At 31.5% G+C, this 16607-nt stretch overlaps 3 protein-coding genes across 3 annotated transcripts in view; 2 read left to right on the plus strand and 1 right to left on the minus strand.

Moving 5' to 3' along the window:
* LOC125864743 (acyl-coenzyme A oxidase 4, peroxisomal-like) overlaps positions 1 to 16607 on the plus strand; it is a 1153105-nt gene that overhangs the window by 19898 nt on the left and 1116600 nt on the right. The window lies entirely within an intron of this gene.
* LOC125864764 (dirigent protein 22-like) lies at positions 6686 to 7255 on the minus strand. Its single transcript, XM_049544834.1, has one exon. The coding sequence runs from the start codon at positions 7253 to 7255 to the stop codon at positions 6686 to 6688; it is 570 nt and encodes a 189-aa protein (XP_049400791.1).
* Positions 9984 to 10901, plus strand: LOC125864180 (uncharacterized). The gene has a single exon (XM_049544095.1). The coding sequence runs from the start codon at positions 9984 to 9986 to the stop codon at positions 10899 to 10901; it is 918 nt and encodes a 305-aa protein (XP_049400052.1).

Consider the following 16607-nt stretch of genomic DNA (forward strand, 5'->3'; position numbering starts at 1 on the left):
GGTTAGGGGGAAGGGGGTAAATTTTTTTTATTTTGAAAAACATATTTTTTTTGGGAAAATGCATAAGTACCCCCCCAACCTATGCTTAAAATCCCAAAGACACACTTATACTATACTAAGGTCCTATTACCCTCCCGAACTTATTTTATATATAATTTTCTACCCCTTTTTGGCCTACGTGGCACTATCTTGTGGGCCCAGTGCATGTTGACAATTTTTTCAAGGATAGTGCTACGTAGGTCGAAAAGGGGTTGAAAATTATATATAAAATAAGTTCGGGGGTAATAGGACCTTAGTATAGTATAAGTGTGTCTCTGGGATTTCGGGCATAGGTTGGGGGGGTACTTATGCATTTTCCCTTTTTTTTTTGAAAAGCAAAAAAATTAGGGATAGGTTGGTGGAATGTGCGGGGGGGGGGGGGGGGGNNNGGGGAGTGAGTAGAATAGAAAAATACTTTAGAAACTTAAGACATAGAAATTCATTTTTTAATTCTTCAATCAATGTGTATGAAATATGGGTAAACTCATATTCAATCCGTCCATTAATTATCCAAACTATATTTACCCATATAGAATATGAGCAGATTGGGTAATTACCCATTTTTTTCAAATCATTTAAAACCCATCCAAATCCAACCATTTGCCACTCCTAAGGTAGGGAACAAAAATGTTTTCTTGAAAAAAAGTAAATTTATTATTTTATTCAGAGATGTAATATGTAAAAGCTAGTAAACATTGGAGTTCGCACTCCCTAACAAAGGCTACTTCGTACTCAAGGGGACTCAAACATGAGACCTCTAATTAGATTAAATACTTACCACTACACCACAATCCTGATTAGTAGGAAGATATCCTATACAACTACATATATATATTGTCTCTATCTAAACTCTAAATAATTAAAATGCATTACACTAATCTGCATGTTCCAGCAAGAGGTTATTTAATTTCAGTTAGGATTATTAGTTTGACATTGATGATTGAACCACGTTGTGCAAAAAACGTGACAACAACTTCTTTTTTTTGACAACAACATTATTTCATCTCTTTCTTCTAGAAACATGCGTTCCAGGAAAAAGGGATTTTTTTTTCTTTTTGTTTTTGACTTTGTTATCAATCTCTTGCAATATATATTTGACCCTTCTAAAACTACTTTAAAAATCTACTAAAAGACACTTAAAAAAAAAGTAACATCACCAAAAAACTGACCTCTAACAACATTGTCGCAAACGTAATAACGCTTTGAAAAAGAGAGCTCAGCAAAAAATGACCTCACGAGGTTTGTATGTATTAAACATACCGACCTCATGAGATTGGTATGTTATATACTTTTTTTTAATCTTAATTTATATGGCAGTTTTTGAATTTTAAAATTCAAATGAATTTTTCTTTTGATAATAATTTTTTTATCTTATAAATATCCTAGATTATCAATTATTGTTACTTATAGTACTTTTTAATTAGCTAATTTTTAAATACGTAAATTTTAATTTTTTTAAAAAAATTAATGATTTCATGACTGATTTCACTGAACAAGTTAAACTGTTTGACTCTCTAAATTCAAACTGTATCACATAAATTGAGACAAAAAGAATATTTTATTTTTACCTTAAAAGGTCAATATATTATTTATTTATTTATATATTTACTTAAATCGACCTAGGCGACTTGTTTATTTTTCAAAATAATTATTTTAATTATATCGACCTTATAAGGTTAGTTTGTAATATAAATTAATTTTCTTTATATCTTACATAGCAATATAACATTTTTTTTTCCAGAAAAGCAACCTCCTCATGGGGAGTCCGGAACCTAAATAAGCCATAAAAAGATAGAAGTGACCAAAATAAATCACTATTCTAGTAAGTAACTAAAATAGACTTAGTGGAAAAAAAATTCCGTTTTATGCAATATTCCAAACGTTTTTCGTTAATCTCATAACATGTATATTTTAATATATAACAAAACTGTTTTTACACCTTGTAAAACAAAACTATTTCTTACACTTTGTAAAGTGTAAGTTTTTCGTACACTTTGTAAAGTGAGTGTTTTTCTTAAACCTTATAAAGTGGAAGAAAAAATTATGTTTTACAAAGAGGAATATTTTTCACGTTTTGCATTAAATTGTATCTCTTTACGATTTTTTGCAGTGTTTGTCACACAATTATATTAATTTGACATATCACAAAAATGAAAAAAATTATTACATTATGTATTTTTATTTTTTTATTCTGAAAACTCCTCCAAGCTCTATTTAAGACGTTCAAACATAGCACCTTCAACATCTTTAGTCTTCTATTTTTCTTCATTTCAATCACAAAAAAATGTCTTCTAAACCAAAAGCTAGAGTTTCGATTTATTGGAATGGCGAAATTATACATGACGGAAATACCATTTATTATAATTGTCCTCCCAAACACAATGCTAAATATTCAATTAATGTCCGATATCTTAGATTTCCTTCATCAATTTATAAAAGAATGGGTATAAATAGTCACTACAATAAATATGATATATAGCTACGAAATGATTAGCTACGACATCAAATTCGTCACTAATTGTTCAGTTTTTGTAACAAAATTTATTTTTTGTGCTTAAATATATGAGACACATACTTTTAGTGACGAAGCATAAAAATCCATAGCAAAGTTTTGTCCACTAAAGTTTCCCACCAAAAGATCAGTTGGCGCCATTTGTTAAGTAGTTTTAGTCACAAATTTAAAGTTATCGATGACACATTATTTCGTCACTAATAATGTATCTAATTCATGACAAATTATTTTTTGTCTTAAAATTTATTAATTTTTGGACACAAAAAAAATTTCATCTAAAAAAATATGTTGTTACAATATCAACAAATTAGAGTTCGTAGTTAAATATTATAAGTTTTAGCTATAAAAAATTAAATTTAACTATGACATTTATTTTCGTCACTAATAATATAAATAATTGGTGACAAAGATTTTATTGTCTCTAATCAATCTATGATTTAGTGACAACAAAAAATTGTCACAAAATATGTATGGTGTTAAATAGCGACGACTTAAAATTTGTAGTGAATAATTCAACTATTTTCTACGAAAAAAATTCATGGCTAAATACAATTTTTTTTCTACAATAGTTCATAATTACAAGTGACAGCTTACAAAAAGAATAATACAGGTGCTTCATAAGAAATAGAAAGAGCCCATTCCTTAATTGGCGATGGAAAATATTAAAACCAACGAATTCGGTCAATTTTGTAAAAAAAGAAAAAGTTCAATTCATCAATTTTCTTAAAGCACACAATTATAAAATGCATCATTTGAAAAATACAATCCAGGTTATAAGTACCGTGAGTGGGGGTATGGTTCTACCACTAGATCACTAATATTTGTTGGTTTAACACTTTTGTTTTTTATTTGATACACTTTCATCAATAAAGATGATAAAAAAAAAAAATTCAAGTCTTGGTGCTAATTTTTATGTGTGTCTATTGATTTTTGATTGGTAAACTGCATAGACTAAGTCGATCTATTTGCTTCTGTCTAAAAATATGTACATATTTAATAGTAATTCCACATATGTACGTAGAGCAACTATACAGAGATAATATTGACTTATAAACTTAGACTTTGCAAATGTGAGAAATATTTCATGAGTTTCTATTAATTTTTTCCATCAGTGTGAAAATCGAAATAAACTAAAAAATGAAAGTACAAATGAAAGAAATGAACCAACTAGGATTTCAAATATATTATGCTGAAGTACTAGTTATGGGTATCGATGTTTTTTTCAAAACAAATGATTTACTGATCGAATTGAACCGATTATTCAATTTTTTAAATAAAATCAAAAGTTTAATTCTATATAAATTTATAATTGTACTAAATAATTTTTAAAATTTATAAAAATAAGTAAATAAAATGACAGAATAGTATTGAATATATTTAAAGATATTTTAAAAAATATACATTTTAATTAAAATATAATCTGCATTTGAATAATTGAGATGTCGTAGAGGCTCCAACTCCAACTCCAACTCCAACGACATAAGTGGTGGTAGATGAAAATCTCCGATTTAAACAACTTCTAGCTAGACATAAAAAAATAAGAAGTACGTAAAAGAGGAAAATTACTATCCTTCATAACTTCAAACCTATAAATAGGCAGACACTTAACAAAATAGTTCCACAAAAATAGGGCACATATCAGTCCATAAAACAACTTACCCCTAAAAATTAGAACACATGACTCCTAAAAGAGACATAACACATGACTCCATTAATTCCTAGAAATCAAGACAATATGGAACTGACTCAACTTTAAAGAGTACTCCCTCGCGATCTTTAAATGTAGAAGCTTAACTGCTCTTTGCAACTGCTTCTTTGAATTGAATAACATGCATTTTTAAAATATAAATAGCATCATTCATGAAATCTTATGGTTCGCGCCACGTACGTTGTGATGTATATTCATCATGTGTATCGCCAAAGATATCTGGACCATCTGGGAGATGATCAAGATACGAAATTTTGTAATTACGAAATGGACTCATAGACATTGGTCTTGGTGACTGATTGGGCATAAAAAATATCATCACTAGATGATGCCTCAAATGGAACATTATCTCCTGATTCCTCAGCATTAGGAAAATCATCACTATCACTAGCTGAAGGTGAACCGTAATTTAAAAGGTCACGATCATCAATATTCACAGGATCAATGGGCTCATCTTGTGTGATATTTTTTCTATATGTGTAAAAGAGTATAAATATTTGCCTCATGCAATTAACTTAAATAAAAAATCAAGTGTTGGTCATACCGATAATCATCTGCCTCAAAAGTAGGCGAGACATGAAAGTTTGAAGATGTTCAACATTTCCATCATTTCAAAGTGTTAGGACTAAACCGCTACAAAATATATAATAATAATAATAATAATAATAATAATAATAATAATAATAATAATAATAATAAAAAATCATATAAATTAATAAATAATTGACAAAATTAACAAATAATAATCAAAATATTATTATTGAGCATTACCGGTCACTTTCATTGATAGTTTCGTTCAAATAAAAATCATATCGACTGGTAAGAATATTTTGATGATGAGTCATGTTAGGAAAATCAGTAGATTGAGTTATCGAAAATCCATCAACGCTATTACGATTTTCTAATTGGGGATGGACATCGACCGATAAAGGAGAACGTTGTTGACTAGTCTTAGGCTCCTTTCTAACATAGATTTCAAGTATTGTTAACTTGATTTGATCTATGTAGTCATTTGGAATCCTCAAAAAGTCGGTCAACGATTCATCATTATAGATAATCCACTCTCCAAAATTTACTTGTCCTTGTGATAAAAATGTAGTAGGGTATTTTCTGACTATAATCAAATTATAATCAGTACTCACTACAACAAATTCGATTATTAGGGACAAATTATATCATCATTTATAAATCATATTTCGTCACTAAAAAACTTGTGAGACGAAAAATAATCTGTCAATCAGTCGTCAGTAAATGTGTGTCGCTAAAAGTATACAAAGATGATTTAGTGCTTCGTCGCTAAAAGTATTATATTAACTACAAAAAGAAAAATTGTTCCCAAATGCTTAAACATTTGTGACAAATTTATTTGTCATAAAAAGTATATTTTTTCTAGTTAATAGTTTGCTTTGCCCCTAAAAAGGTTATTACTACCGATAAAATTATATCTTCGCTAATTATTTTACTTCAATTAGTGACGACATCAATTGTCTCTAAAGTTATATGTATTTCGTAGCTGATGAAAATCTAATTTTGTCACCAATGACTATATTTTATATACAAAAAATTATTCTATTCTTAAATGTATTAATTTAGGGACAAATTTATTATTATAAAAAGGTTGATTTTCCTATTATCTCCCTTCTCAATTTTTTTAACCTCTTCCAGGAGCTCCCACATTATGCTTTTCTGGGGACTTGAACTCACAACCTTAAGATTGGAAGTGAGGAGTGCTACTATCCGATCAACTCTCTCTTGTCTCTCATTTTTATTTTATTTTTAACTTCATTCACTTCTTTCAAATTTAACTTCTATAGATATAATATATATTATATGATTATTTATACACATACATAAATAACACAACTCCTAATAGACTAAGTCAACTAGTAACATAAAATAACGGACTAAAAATTCCAACATATATTTCTATTTCTTGTATATCTCTTATTACTCAGGATAGTGTTGCCCTAGTTTCGATGAATTCGTGACAAGAGGGAAATTTTTGGTGTTAGGAGGAACGAAGTTTGTCATCATCTCAAAGGGAAAAATTGATGGTATCTTAATTTTGATGATTGACAAACCGACTGAGAAACTTGGTACCATCGATGTCATTGAGAAATCGAGAGGAACCTTTGAGTATGGAGTGGAGGTTAATTTTCACGTAAATATCGTGTGTTCTTTACTTATAGTTATTGTTGTCATTTACTTACTGTTCTTAGTAATTGTATTCAGTCAAGGATTTGATCCCTTGACTCGTGGTAAATTCAATTCATACAAGTCGTCAGTTTTAAATATGAACGTGCGAATATTCAAAACATCACCAAAGGTCTTATTTCATTGATCAAAATACATATTTTTATCCTTAACACAAAATAGAGAAACTATAGATTACAAATGAACACCAACAAACAAAGATTCAAATTAAATTAAAGTGAGTAATGCAGGACCATAACATTATACTCAACAACAGCATCCCCACTGGACAAATTGAACCAATAAGTCTTCGCAGTAGCAATTCCCTGAGCCAATCGAAAAACTCCAGAACCACCAACGATTGGCATCTCACGATACTGGTTAAATACTGGGTTCTGACCAAGTACACTCAACGTGCTACCATTATACTTTCCAGTTGTGAACACAATGTTGTAGGTCATGAGTAGGCCAGCCTCATTTTGATCAGCTGAACCATAAATCCCTTGAGCTCGACCCACTATTGTCGAGTTGGGCTCTGGCCCAACTGTCAGTGGGTCGTCTATCATTGCAACAGAACCAAAGAAAGTTGGGGATTTAGCAGTCATATTGGACTGTGCTATTGTAATTGCACTTGGATTCTTCCCACTAACTATGTCGTGAAAATAGAAATGAAATTTAGTTACCTTTTGCTTTGCATGAGGAAGCTTATCGAACCATTTTTCAACAGCGTTGGGACCTAATTCTACACCTTGAGCCATAACAACTATGAAGCAAAGCAATACAACTAGCCTTGTTTTTTCCATCTCTTAATTTCTAATTGTCTTAATTATTTGTGATATGAGTACTTATATGGAGTGTGTCAGTAGAGGTTGGTTGCGTTAATTTTTTAAAAAATATTTAGTTGCTTTTCATTCAGAGCAGATATATAAGTTGTTAATAAGTTAGGAATTGGCTTAATTATAAATTTCAATTTAATCTGCACGTTCTAAGCATAGCTATTTAATTTCTCGTATAATTTGGACTACGATGCTTAATTTGACCTTAAACCACTTGCACACAACATGACAAGGTGACAACGTAACAACATGTAATCATTTCTCTAGAAACATGCACTTAAGGACAATTGAAAATTTTTGTTTCAGAAAAATGTTGGCAAACTCTTGCAATTGATCCTATATATATATACTCGGATTTTAATTTGCTTTTATTATTCCTATATACTTACTGCATTTTAATTTGTTTGTCTTATTATCGCTTTTGTTGCTTGAAGATAAGCTTCTTCCAAGCATTCCCACATCTCCTTGACAGTTGAGCAGCCTACGATCAAGTACATGCTTTCTTTTGTCAAGGTGCCTGAGATCCAACTCCTTAGCAACACATCCTTCTACTCCCAGTCATCAACAATGTTGTTGTGTTCTGCACCCTTCTCGCATGCTACAGTTTTCTCAGTAGTCTGTCCAGTGGAACAAGTACCTTTAGGTGGTTCTGTGATGATGAGGTAGGTTTATCTCATCACTTGAATCAACTGAGACATTTGTGTCCTCCATATAAGATAGTTCCTTGGCTTAAGTTTAATGGAGCAGGACGAAATAAGATGATGAAGTGAAGAGGTCGAAAGAGTGTTGGTAGAAGGAGCCATTGCGGTTAGATATTGTGGTTGTTTTGGTTTTGATCTAATACGTTAAAGAGCGGAAAAATTTATTGCTCTGATACCATGTAGAAATCTCACGTAAGTATGGAGAAATCAAGGATTGTATTGATAATTGAATGGTTGAGTTACATACTCCTTATATAGGAGAAGAGTCCTATACTAGCTACACTAGGAATCCTAATACAACACAAATATATTATTTACACCTTATCCTAGTCGACTACATCAGCTTTAGTCGTACAAAATATAGACTTGTACATAAATTAACACTACAAAAAAATGCTTGAATAGCGGGAGTTTAAAAACGGAGGTCAGTTCCAACCCCCACAAATTATATTAAATAATGGGGGTTTTCTAAACTGACGTAAATATAAATATTTATCAAGGGTTCAAAACCTTCATAGATCCCAAAAAAAAAATAGCGCCAGCAACTTTCCCTCTTTTCTTTTGGTTTCCCTCAATTTTTCTAGTATATATTTTTCATATCTCAAAAACCTATCTCACTTTTTAGTTCACAAGTTTTGACTCTTTACTATTTTTTTTAATATTTCTCCTTTGCAATTCACAATCAAAGAGTTCTTGTTTGCAGCTTCTCCACACAATCTGGTACACAACTTTTTGTTTATCTTTCAACAAAATAATTGCTATTTTTTGAGTTTGATCGAATTTTGATATGAGAATCTCAAATTTTTATATGGGTATCTCAAATTTTGATATGGGTATCTCGAATTTTCATATGGGTATCTCAAATTTTGTATGGGTATCTCAAATTTTGGTATTGGTATCTCAAATTTTGATAAATTTATATTTAGTGCTCGTTTGAATTTGGAATTTTCGTAGATGGGTTCAAAATCTGTGAAGGAGCAGTATGTTCTTGAGAAGGGTTCTCATTTGTGGAAGATGTTTGTTCCCTTATTTTCACAAATGGATTTCTCATCTACTGATTAGATTTTCATTCTTATTTTTTCTTGTGATTGTGATTTTGCAGTACATTAATCTATTGATTGTTTTAGAACTTAAGACCATTGTTTTGACTTATATTGACTTTGATTTTTTATGAGTTGTAACTTTTACCTTATCTCCTTATGTTTTGATTATGGTTGATTGAAATTATGTAAGTTTAGATAGTAAATCAATTGAGCTAATAAGATTTATCTAGATGAAAGTGATATGATCTATTGAAAAGGAGTTTTCATTTTTTTGATGTACTTTGATGTATAGGGTTGATATTAGATGGAATGATAACATTGTAGAATTAAATGTTCATTATATATAGTCATTTTTGTGTTAGTTGTTTGTAGAGTACTATACCTAGAAGTACTTTTTGTTTCAAAATCTGTTTTGAAGGCTCTACCGTATGACATGTTGATAATTTATGGGAGGAACGTCTTAGTGTTGATTCTACTTTGAAGTTTGAACCAACTCGAGTGGTTGTTGTATTTGTTTGCTATCAAAAAAAAGAAATTATGATAAATTTTATTGGTACATGGCCACCGCACAATGAGATTTGGATGTGTTTTTTTTTCCAATTAGGTAGTTAAAGTTCCGAGATTCATATTTATTGTATTGCATCTATTGCATAAGCTATAAGTTCCTCATTTAATTCTTTTGGTTATTTTAATGATTTGTTGAATGAAACTTTTGTCGTATTACAAGTTTATTTTGAATATGATTTTATACATTTTTAGTACATTTATAAGACAATGTCTCATCATTAACATGGAGGATTTGGCATCAAGTGTGAGTTTTGTTATGAGTTCTTTGATTTTGTGTTCTATGTTAGTTAATTTTTATTCTCATCAAGTGATGCTAATGGACACTCATTTTCTTACTCATGAAATCTTATAGGTGATATTCTTGCACGTTAATCTATTTTTTCAATGGATAAGTCTTGGATTGGAATGCCAGGAAACACATCGGAGTATTTGCTTGGTCTGAATCAATTTCTAGATTTTGCATTTAACAATGGAGCTATAGGAGATAAAATTAAATGTCCATGTCCTAAATGTGATTTTGGAAAGTGGCAAACTAGAAATATAGTGTTTGACCATTTGATCAACAAGCCGTTCCCAAAGAATTATGTCATTTGGGTTATGCATGGAGAAATGAATGTGTTTCCTAATTCGAGAAACACAGAGACCACTCAGGCTATACCACCCATTGAAAATCCAATAGAATTATTGGTTAATGAAGCATTCAGGGGCTTAAGGCATGGGGGTGTTGATGTAGGTCTATCACCGGTAGTGGAAGAAGAAGAAACGTTACATGATTCGCCTACTTTAAATAAGAAAAATTTATTTGATAAGTGTTTATCTGGATTAAGTGATAAGGGAATGACTATGATCCTAGATCTACTTAGGGATGCATTTAAATTTGCAAAGATCCCTGATTCTTTTAATGAGGCCAAGAAAACCATAAATAAGTTGAGTCTTGATTATATCAAAATAAATGCTTGTCCAACTGATTGCATGTTGTATTGGGAAGATGATGTTAATGCTGAGACATGTAAGTATTGTCACACTTCTAGATGGAAGCCAGAGAAGAAGAGCAATACAGATCATACACCGACCGCAAGTAAGAAGCAAAAGAAGAAGCAAAAGAAGAACCCTGCAAAAATTTTGCGACACTTTCCCTTAAAACCAAGATTGCAAAGATTGTTCATGTGTTCTAAAATTGCAGAGCATATGAGATGGCATGCAGAGGATGATAACAAAGATGGAGCCCTACGACATCCTAGAGATGGTGAGGCGTGGAAGAAGTTTGATACAACTTTTCCTGAATTTTCTTCTGATCCTTGAAATGTCCGATTAGGCCTAGCTAGTGATGGTTTCAATCCTTTTGGGACAATGAGTACTAGTCATAGCATTTAGCCTGTTATTTTGGTTCCATACAACCTTCCTCCATGGTTGTGTATGAAACAATCAAATTTCATCCTCTCAATGATTATTTCAGGTCCACGTGCACCAGGAAATAATATAGATGTATACCTCCAACCCTTTATTAAGGAGTTGAAAGAGTTGTGGAGTGATGGTGTTGACACTTTTGACTCATTAAAGAATGAAATGTTTAGAATGCAAGCGACTCTTATGTGGACAGTTAGCGACTCTCCTGGACTTGATAGCTTATTTGGTTGGAACACACATACTGGTCTTGCAGTCCCTCGTGTAATTTTGACGTAGAACCTTGTCGACTTCCTCAAAGTAGAAAGTGGTATTTTATTGGCCATCGTCGATTTTTATCTATAAATCACAAATTTAGAATGATGAGGCATTGTTTTGATGGAACTGTGGAAGAGAGGACCCCTCAAAAGAAGTTATCAGGATCAGATATTTTTCAACAAGTGAAAGATATCAGTGTCACATTTGGAAGACTGGCAGAGTTGAATCGTAAAAGAAAACGAAACAAGCAAAGAAATGATGATGAAGGTGGAACTCAACAATAGAGAAAAAAGCATCTTCTTTGATCTTCCATATTGGGAGTCTAATTTGTTGCATCACAATTTAGATGTTATGCATATTGAAAAGAATGTGTTTGACAACATCATATATACCTTGCTAAATGATAAAGAAAAATCAAAGGATCACATTAAGGCTCGAAAAGATCTACAAGACATGGGTATATGGCGTGATCTATGACCGGATGAGAATGGTGAATGTCGACTTGGTGCATTTACAATTCCAAAGAAGAAGAAATTGGCCTTCCTCAAGACTTTAAAGAATATCTTAGTGCCAGATGGTTATGCAAGTAATATATCTCGTTGCATTGATTTGGATAAAAAAAAGAATCTTTGGATTAAAGAGTCATGATTGTCATATCCTCATGCAACAGTTGTTACCGATAGCAATTCGCAATGTTCTTCCAAATCAGGTCGTTGCAACTCTGGTAAAGTTTTCTTCCTTTTTTTAAGCAGCTTTGTATGAAGAGCTTAACCATCTCTGACCTGGAAAAGCTACAAAATCAAATTGTAGAAACCTTGAGTCATCTAGAGATATTGTTTCCCCTTCATTTTTTACTGTAATGATTCATCTGACTGTCCATCTAGTTGATGAAGTAAAACAAGGTGGGCCTGTACATTATCGCTGGATGTATTTTGTTGAAAGGTAAAAAATTTCTTATTCAAAATTATTGAATTGAATCTAGAATAGAATTTAAATATAAATAAGTTTTCTAACACTTCATTATCTTGATCATAGATTGTTAGGTCATTTTTAGTCTCTCGTACGAAATAAATCTCAATCAGAAGGCTCAATAGTTGAGGGGCATAAGGTTGAAGAAGTTCTAACTCTTTACTCTCGTTATTTCGACGAAATTGAGTCAAGGTTGAATCGACCTAAACGTGTAAACGATGAACCAAATCATAATAAAGCTTCTGGAAAGTCATCTATGTTTCCACAACAAGGTAAACCTGTTGGAGGCTCCACAACAGAACCATTGACTACTTTAGAGAAAACTCAAGCTCATCGATATGTGTTACTTAATTGCGCAGCAGTGAAGCCATTCATTGAGTATGAAATTTAAACTGATTTTGATTTTTACGAAATGTGTAGAATAATCAGGTAAAAATTTAATATATATAACAATTTTGTAGTGAATTCAGACAGCACATCAAAAGAAGTACAAGAGGTCGAAGAGTTTCAACAGCAGAGGTAGAGAAGAGAGATAGTAAAGAGTTTCCTGATTGGTTTCCTAAGCGAGTGAGTAAATAATTTTAGAATGTTTGTTTTGAACATATTTATTTGTCAATTTAGTATCTCTGACAGATATATTATGTTTGTTTAGATTATGAACCCAGATATCGCAGAAACTATCTCTGATGATATGAAGTTTTTAGCACAAGGTCCTGCACAAGATGCAAGAAGATTTAGTGCTTATAACATTAATGGATTCAAATTTCGAACTTTATCTAGAGAACAAGGATAAAAAACTCAAAATAGTGGAGTTTTTCTTATCTCTGACACTTCTTGTATTGCGTCTAGTGTAGATAGGTGTGCAAGACAAGCGGACCTGCCATATTATGGAAAGTTAGAAGAGATTATCGAGCTTAATTATTATGGCAGGTTCAAAGTTATTCTTTTCAAGTGTCTATGGGCTGATACTACTCGAAATAGAGGGTACAAAACAGATGCTTGGAAGTTTAACTGTGTCAATTTTTCTAAATTGATTCACACTGATGATCGCGAGGATCATGATCCATATATTGAAGCATCACAAGCAAATATGGTCTACTATGTTGATGATGAGACTGATAAAGAATGGAGTGTCGTTGTACATCTAAAGCCAAGAGATTTGTTTGAAATGGGAGAGGTTGATGAAGAGGATCTGTACGAGAATGAACCATACCAACAACAAGAATTTGGACAATTTTTTGATGATGACTACGAAAATATCCAAATTGCAATAGATGAGAATATGAATCAATGAAATAGCAAAGATGTGAACAATATTTTGCATTTTGAGCTATTTTTTTAGAAGTTTTTAGTTGTTGGCTCTTCTCTTTTTAGTTTCTTGTATTATGTGTTTGACACTGCAATTTCTGTAATATTTTAGTAGCTGTTTTTTCTACTTTTAGCTGTTGTTATTTTGTGTTTGAAACTGTAGTGTTTATAGTTTTTGGCTACTATTTTGTTGCTTTTAAGTGCTGAATTTTTGTGTTTTAAGTTATTTCTACTGTGATTTATCTACTATTTTTGCAATTTTTAGTCGCTGATTTTGTGAGTTTTAAGCTGTTGTTTCTGCAGATTTTTGGTTGCTGTTTTTTTAGTTTCAGGTGCTTATGTTTTATGGTTAAGATGTAGTATATGCAGATTATTAGTTGCTGATTTTGTGAGTTTTAAGCTGTTGTTTCTGCAGATTTTTGGTTGCTGTTTTTTTAGTTTTAAGTGCTTATTTTTTATGGTTAAGATGTAGTATTTGCAAGTTATTAGTTGTTGTTTTTTGGTGTTTTAAGCTGTTGTTTCTGCAGATTTTTAGTTGTTGTTTTTGCAGTTTAATTTTTAGCTACTATTTTGTTGCTTTTAGATGCTGAATTTTTGTGTTTCAAGTTGTTGTTTCTACTATGATTTATCTACTAGTTTTTCAATTTTTAGTTGCTGATTTTGTGAGTTTTAAGCTGCTGTTTCTGCAGATTTTTGGTTGTTGTTTTTTTAGTTTCAGGGGCTTAAGATGAAGTTTTAAGCTGTTGTTTTTGGCTGAATCTTTTTTAACTTTTTATGATATTAATTGATTCATGCTACAAGATTTGAAATATTGAATTCCCAACATGCCAAAGTTCAAGCGTTTACAGAAAAAAAAACTTAGATCAATTAGTATCTGATTCTCAAGGTGCGGAATCAACACATTCATTTCTACAATCAACATCATGTCTGCCACCACATCAGACCACATTATTTCTGGCCACAACTTCAGTCCCACTATTTCAGCCGACATTGCAGGTGCCTCCAATATTTCAGCCCGTATCACAGTCATCTCAATCAGTTGACTCGGCATCACATTCAGCTTCGATGGATCAACTTATGTCACAACAGGCTCCGACAGCTTATCCTACATCACAACCATCTCATTTAGTTCACTCGATATCACAATCGGCTTCAACAGAACAAGACTCGTCACAACAAGTTCCAAAAGTTCAAGCTCCATTCAAAAAGTGTATTGGGCGTGAATCACAATCATATTGGACTGTAGAAGCAATAGGTAAATAATTTTGAGTATCAGCGCATATTCAATAACCATTATTTGTTTCTCTCATAGCTTCAACTTATCTTTGTTTTTATTACAGATTCAGAAAACAATGTCAAAAGGCTCAAAGTAAAAAAAAAAGATGTGCTTAATTTATCAGGTGATGAACTTATTGTGGTTAATTTTGATTACCTGAATGAACCATTTGGAGAGGCTCGTAGCCTTCTTTCAGGCTTTTGTGGAATTTTAGCATGTGATTGCTTTTTATTTCCAATCAACTTTGAGAAGTGGTCGAGTGTGCCTATGTCATACTTAAATCGTGTCTTCGATCAAATTATAAAGGTATAAGCTTACAACTAGACTCTTACTCTATTTTACTTTTTGGTGAGAAAGATAATTGATAATTTCAATATTATATTTACAACCAATAGATAAGGTAACTAATTATTTTTTTCTTGAAGCCCAAGTTCTCCTTTAAGACAACAGAGTCAAATGTGCGGCAACATATTTATAAATCTATTGAAAAGAAGTGGGGTGCAAATAAGAACAACTTGTGGAAGTTAGTCGAAGACCCACTTAAAAGTAAGGTTGAGATTATTGATAATATGCCAGATGGAATTCCACGAGATCAATGGATTTCTTTTGTTGATTACTAATATAAAGATTCAACAAAGGTACTTATGTTACTATTTTTACTAGTCTTTATTATCATGTAACTATTTGATTTTTTAAATTAAGTTTTGTATATTTTTTATAAGGAAATGCGTAAAAGAAATACTAAAAATCAGAAAAAATAGACAATTCCACACAGGTGGCTCCAAAGCGAATGCTACAAGAAGGGCAGAAATGGTGATTAGTAAATTAACTTATTATGTATTCATTTTTTAGTACTAAATTATTCTTATTTGGATTTTTTATTTGTAGATGGCTAAAACAGGACAAAGACCTGGACGAGCACAAATATATATTGCTACTCATAAAAATAAAGATGGAGTATATGTTAATGAAGCTGCAAAAGAAATATGTGTAATTTCTTCATGAATTATAATTGTATTTCAACAAGATAAAAAAAAAGATAGGGCAATAGTTGTGAACTAGTTGATTACTTGATGGAGGTTATATAGACTCAATTCTTTGCTATTTAATTGTACTATGATGGCTTGTGGTCCCATACCTCTAACTACTCATGTTCTTATTACGTGTACATATAAGTAGTTTTTATCTTTCTATCTTTACTAAGGTGATTCCAATATTACTGCTTGTTTATTTGCGACATTGATTTTGTATGTATAGGAAAAAATTGAGCTAACTTTGAGCCAAAGTAACATGGATGAGTCTCAAATTTCGCCAAATGATGTTGTTGGTAAGGTTTTAGGAAAAGAGCACTCTGGAAGGGTTAGATGTTTGGGATTAGGAGTTGTCCCCAGTAAAGTTTTTAAACAAGTAAGACCGCATTTTGGTGGTGCGAGTGCTTCAAGTAGTGAAGGCTCATATTCGTCCCAATGCCAAGAGAACCACAATCAAATGATGAATGCTCATAATCAAATGATGAATGTTTTTAAGGCGTATATGATAATGAAAGAAGAGATGATATCAGAACAATTTGCAGGGTTCTTTGCTTCTCCTTCGACAAATTCTTCTACAACAACTGTAAGTAATGTTCTTACATTTCTATTTTCATTTGATTTGTATATTGCTTCTCCTTTCTTTAATGCATTTTTTGTTGACATATATTAACTGATGATAAGTATAGTTTGAAACATAATATTTGCCAAGGATTTTACAGTTTTTCATATCACTTAATTAATTTTATACTTTATTTTTTTATG

This window comes from Solanum stenotomum, chromosome 5 (genome assembly GCF_019186545.1).
Source record: "Solanum stenotomum isolate F172 chromosome 5, ASM1918654v1, whole genome shotgun sequence".
Taxonomy (NCBI): Eukaryota; Viridiplantae; Streptophyta; class Magnoliopsida; order Solanales; family Solanaceae; genus Solanum; species Solanum stenotomum.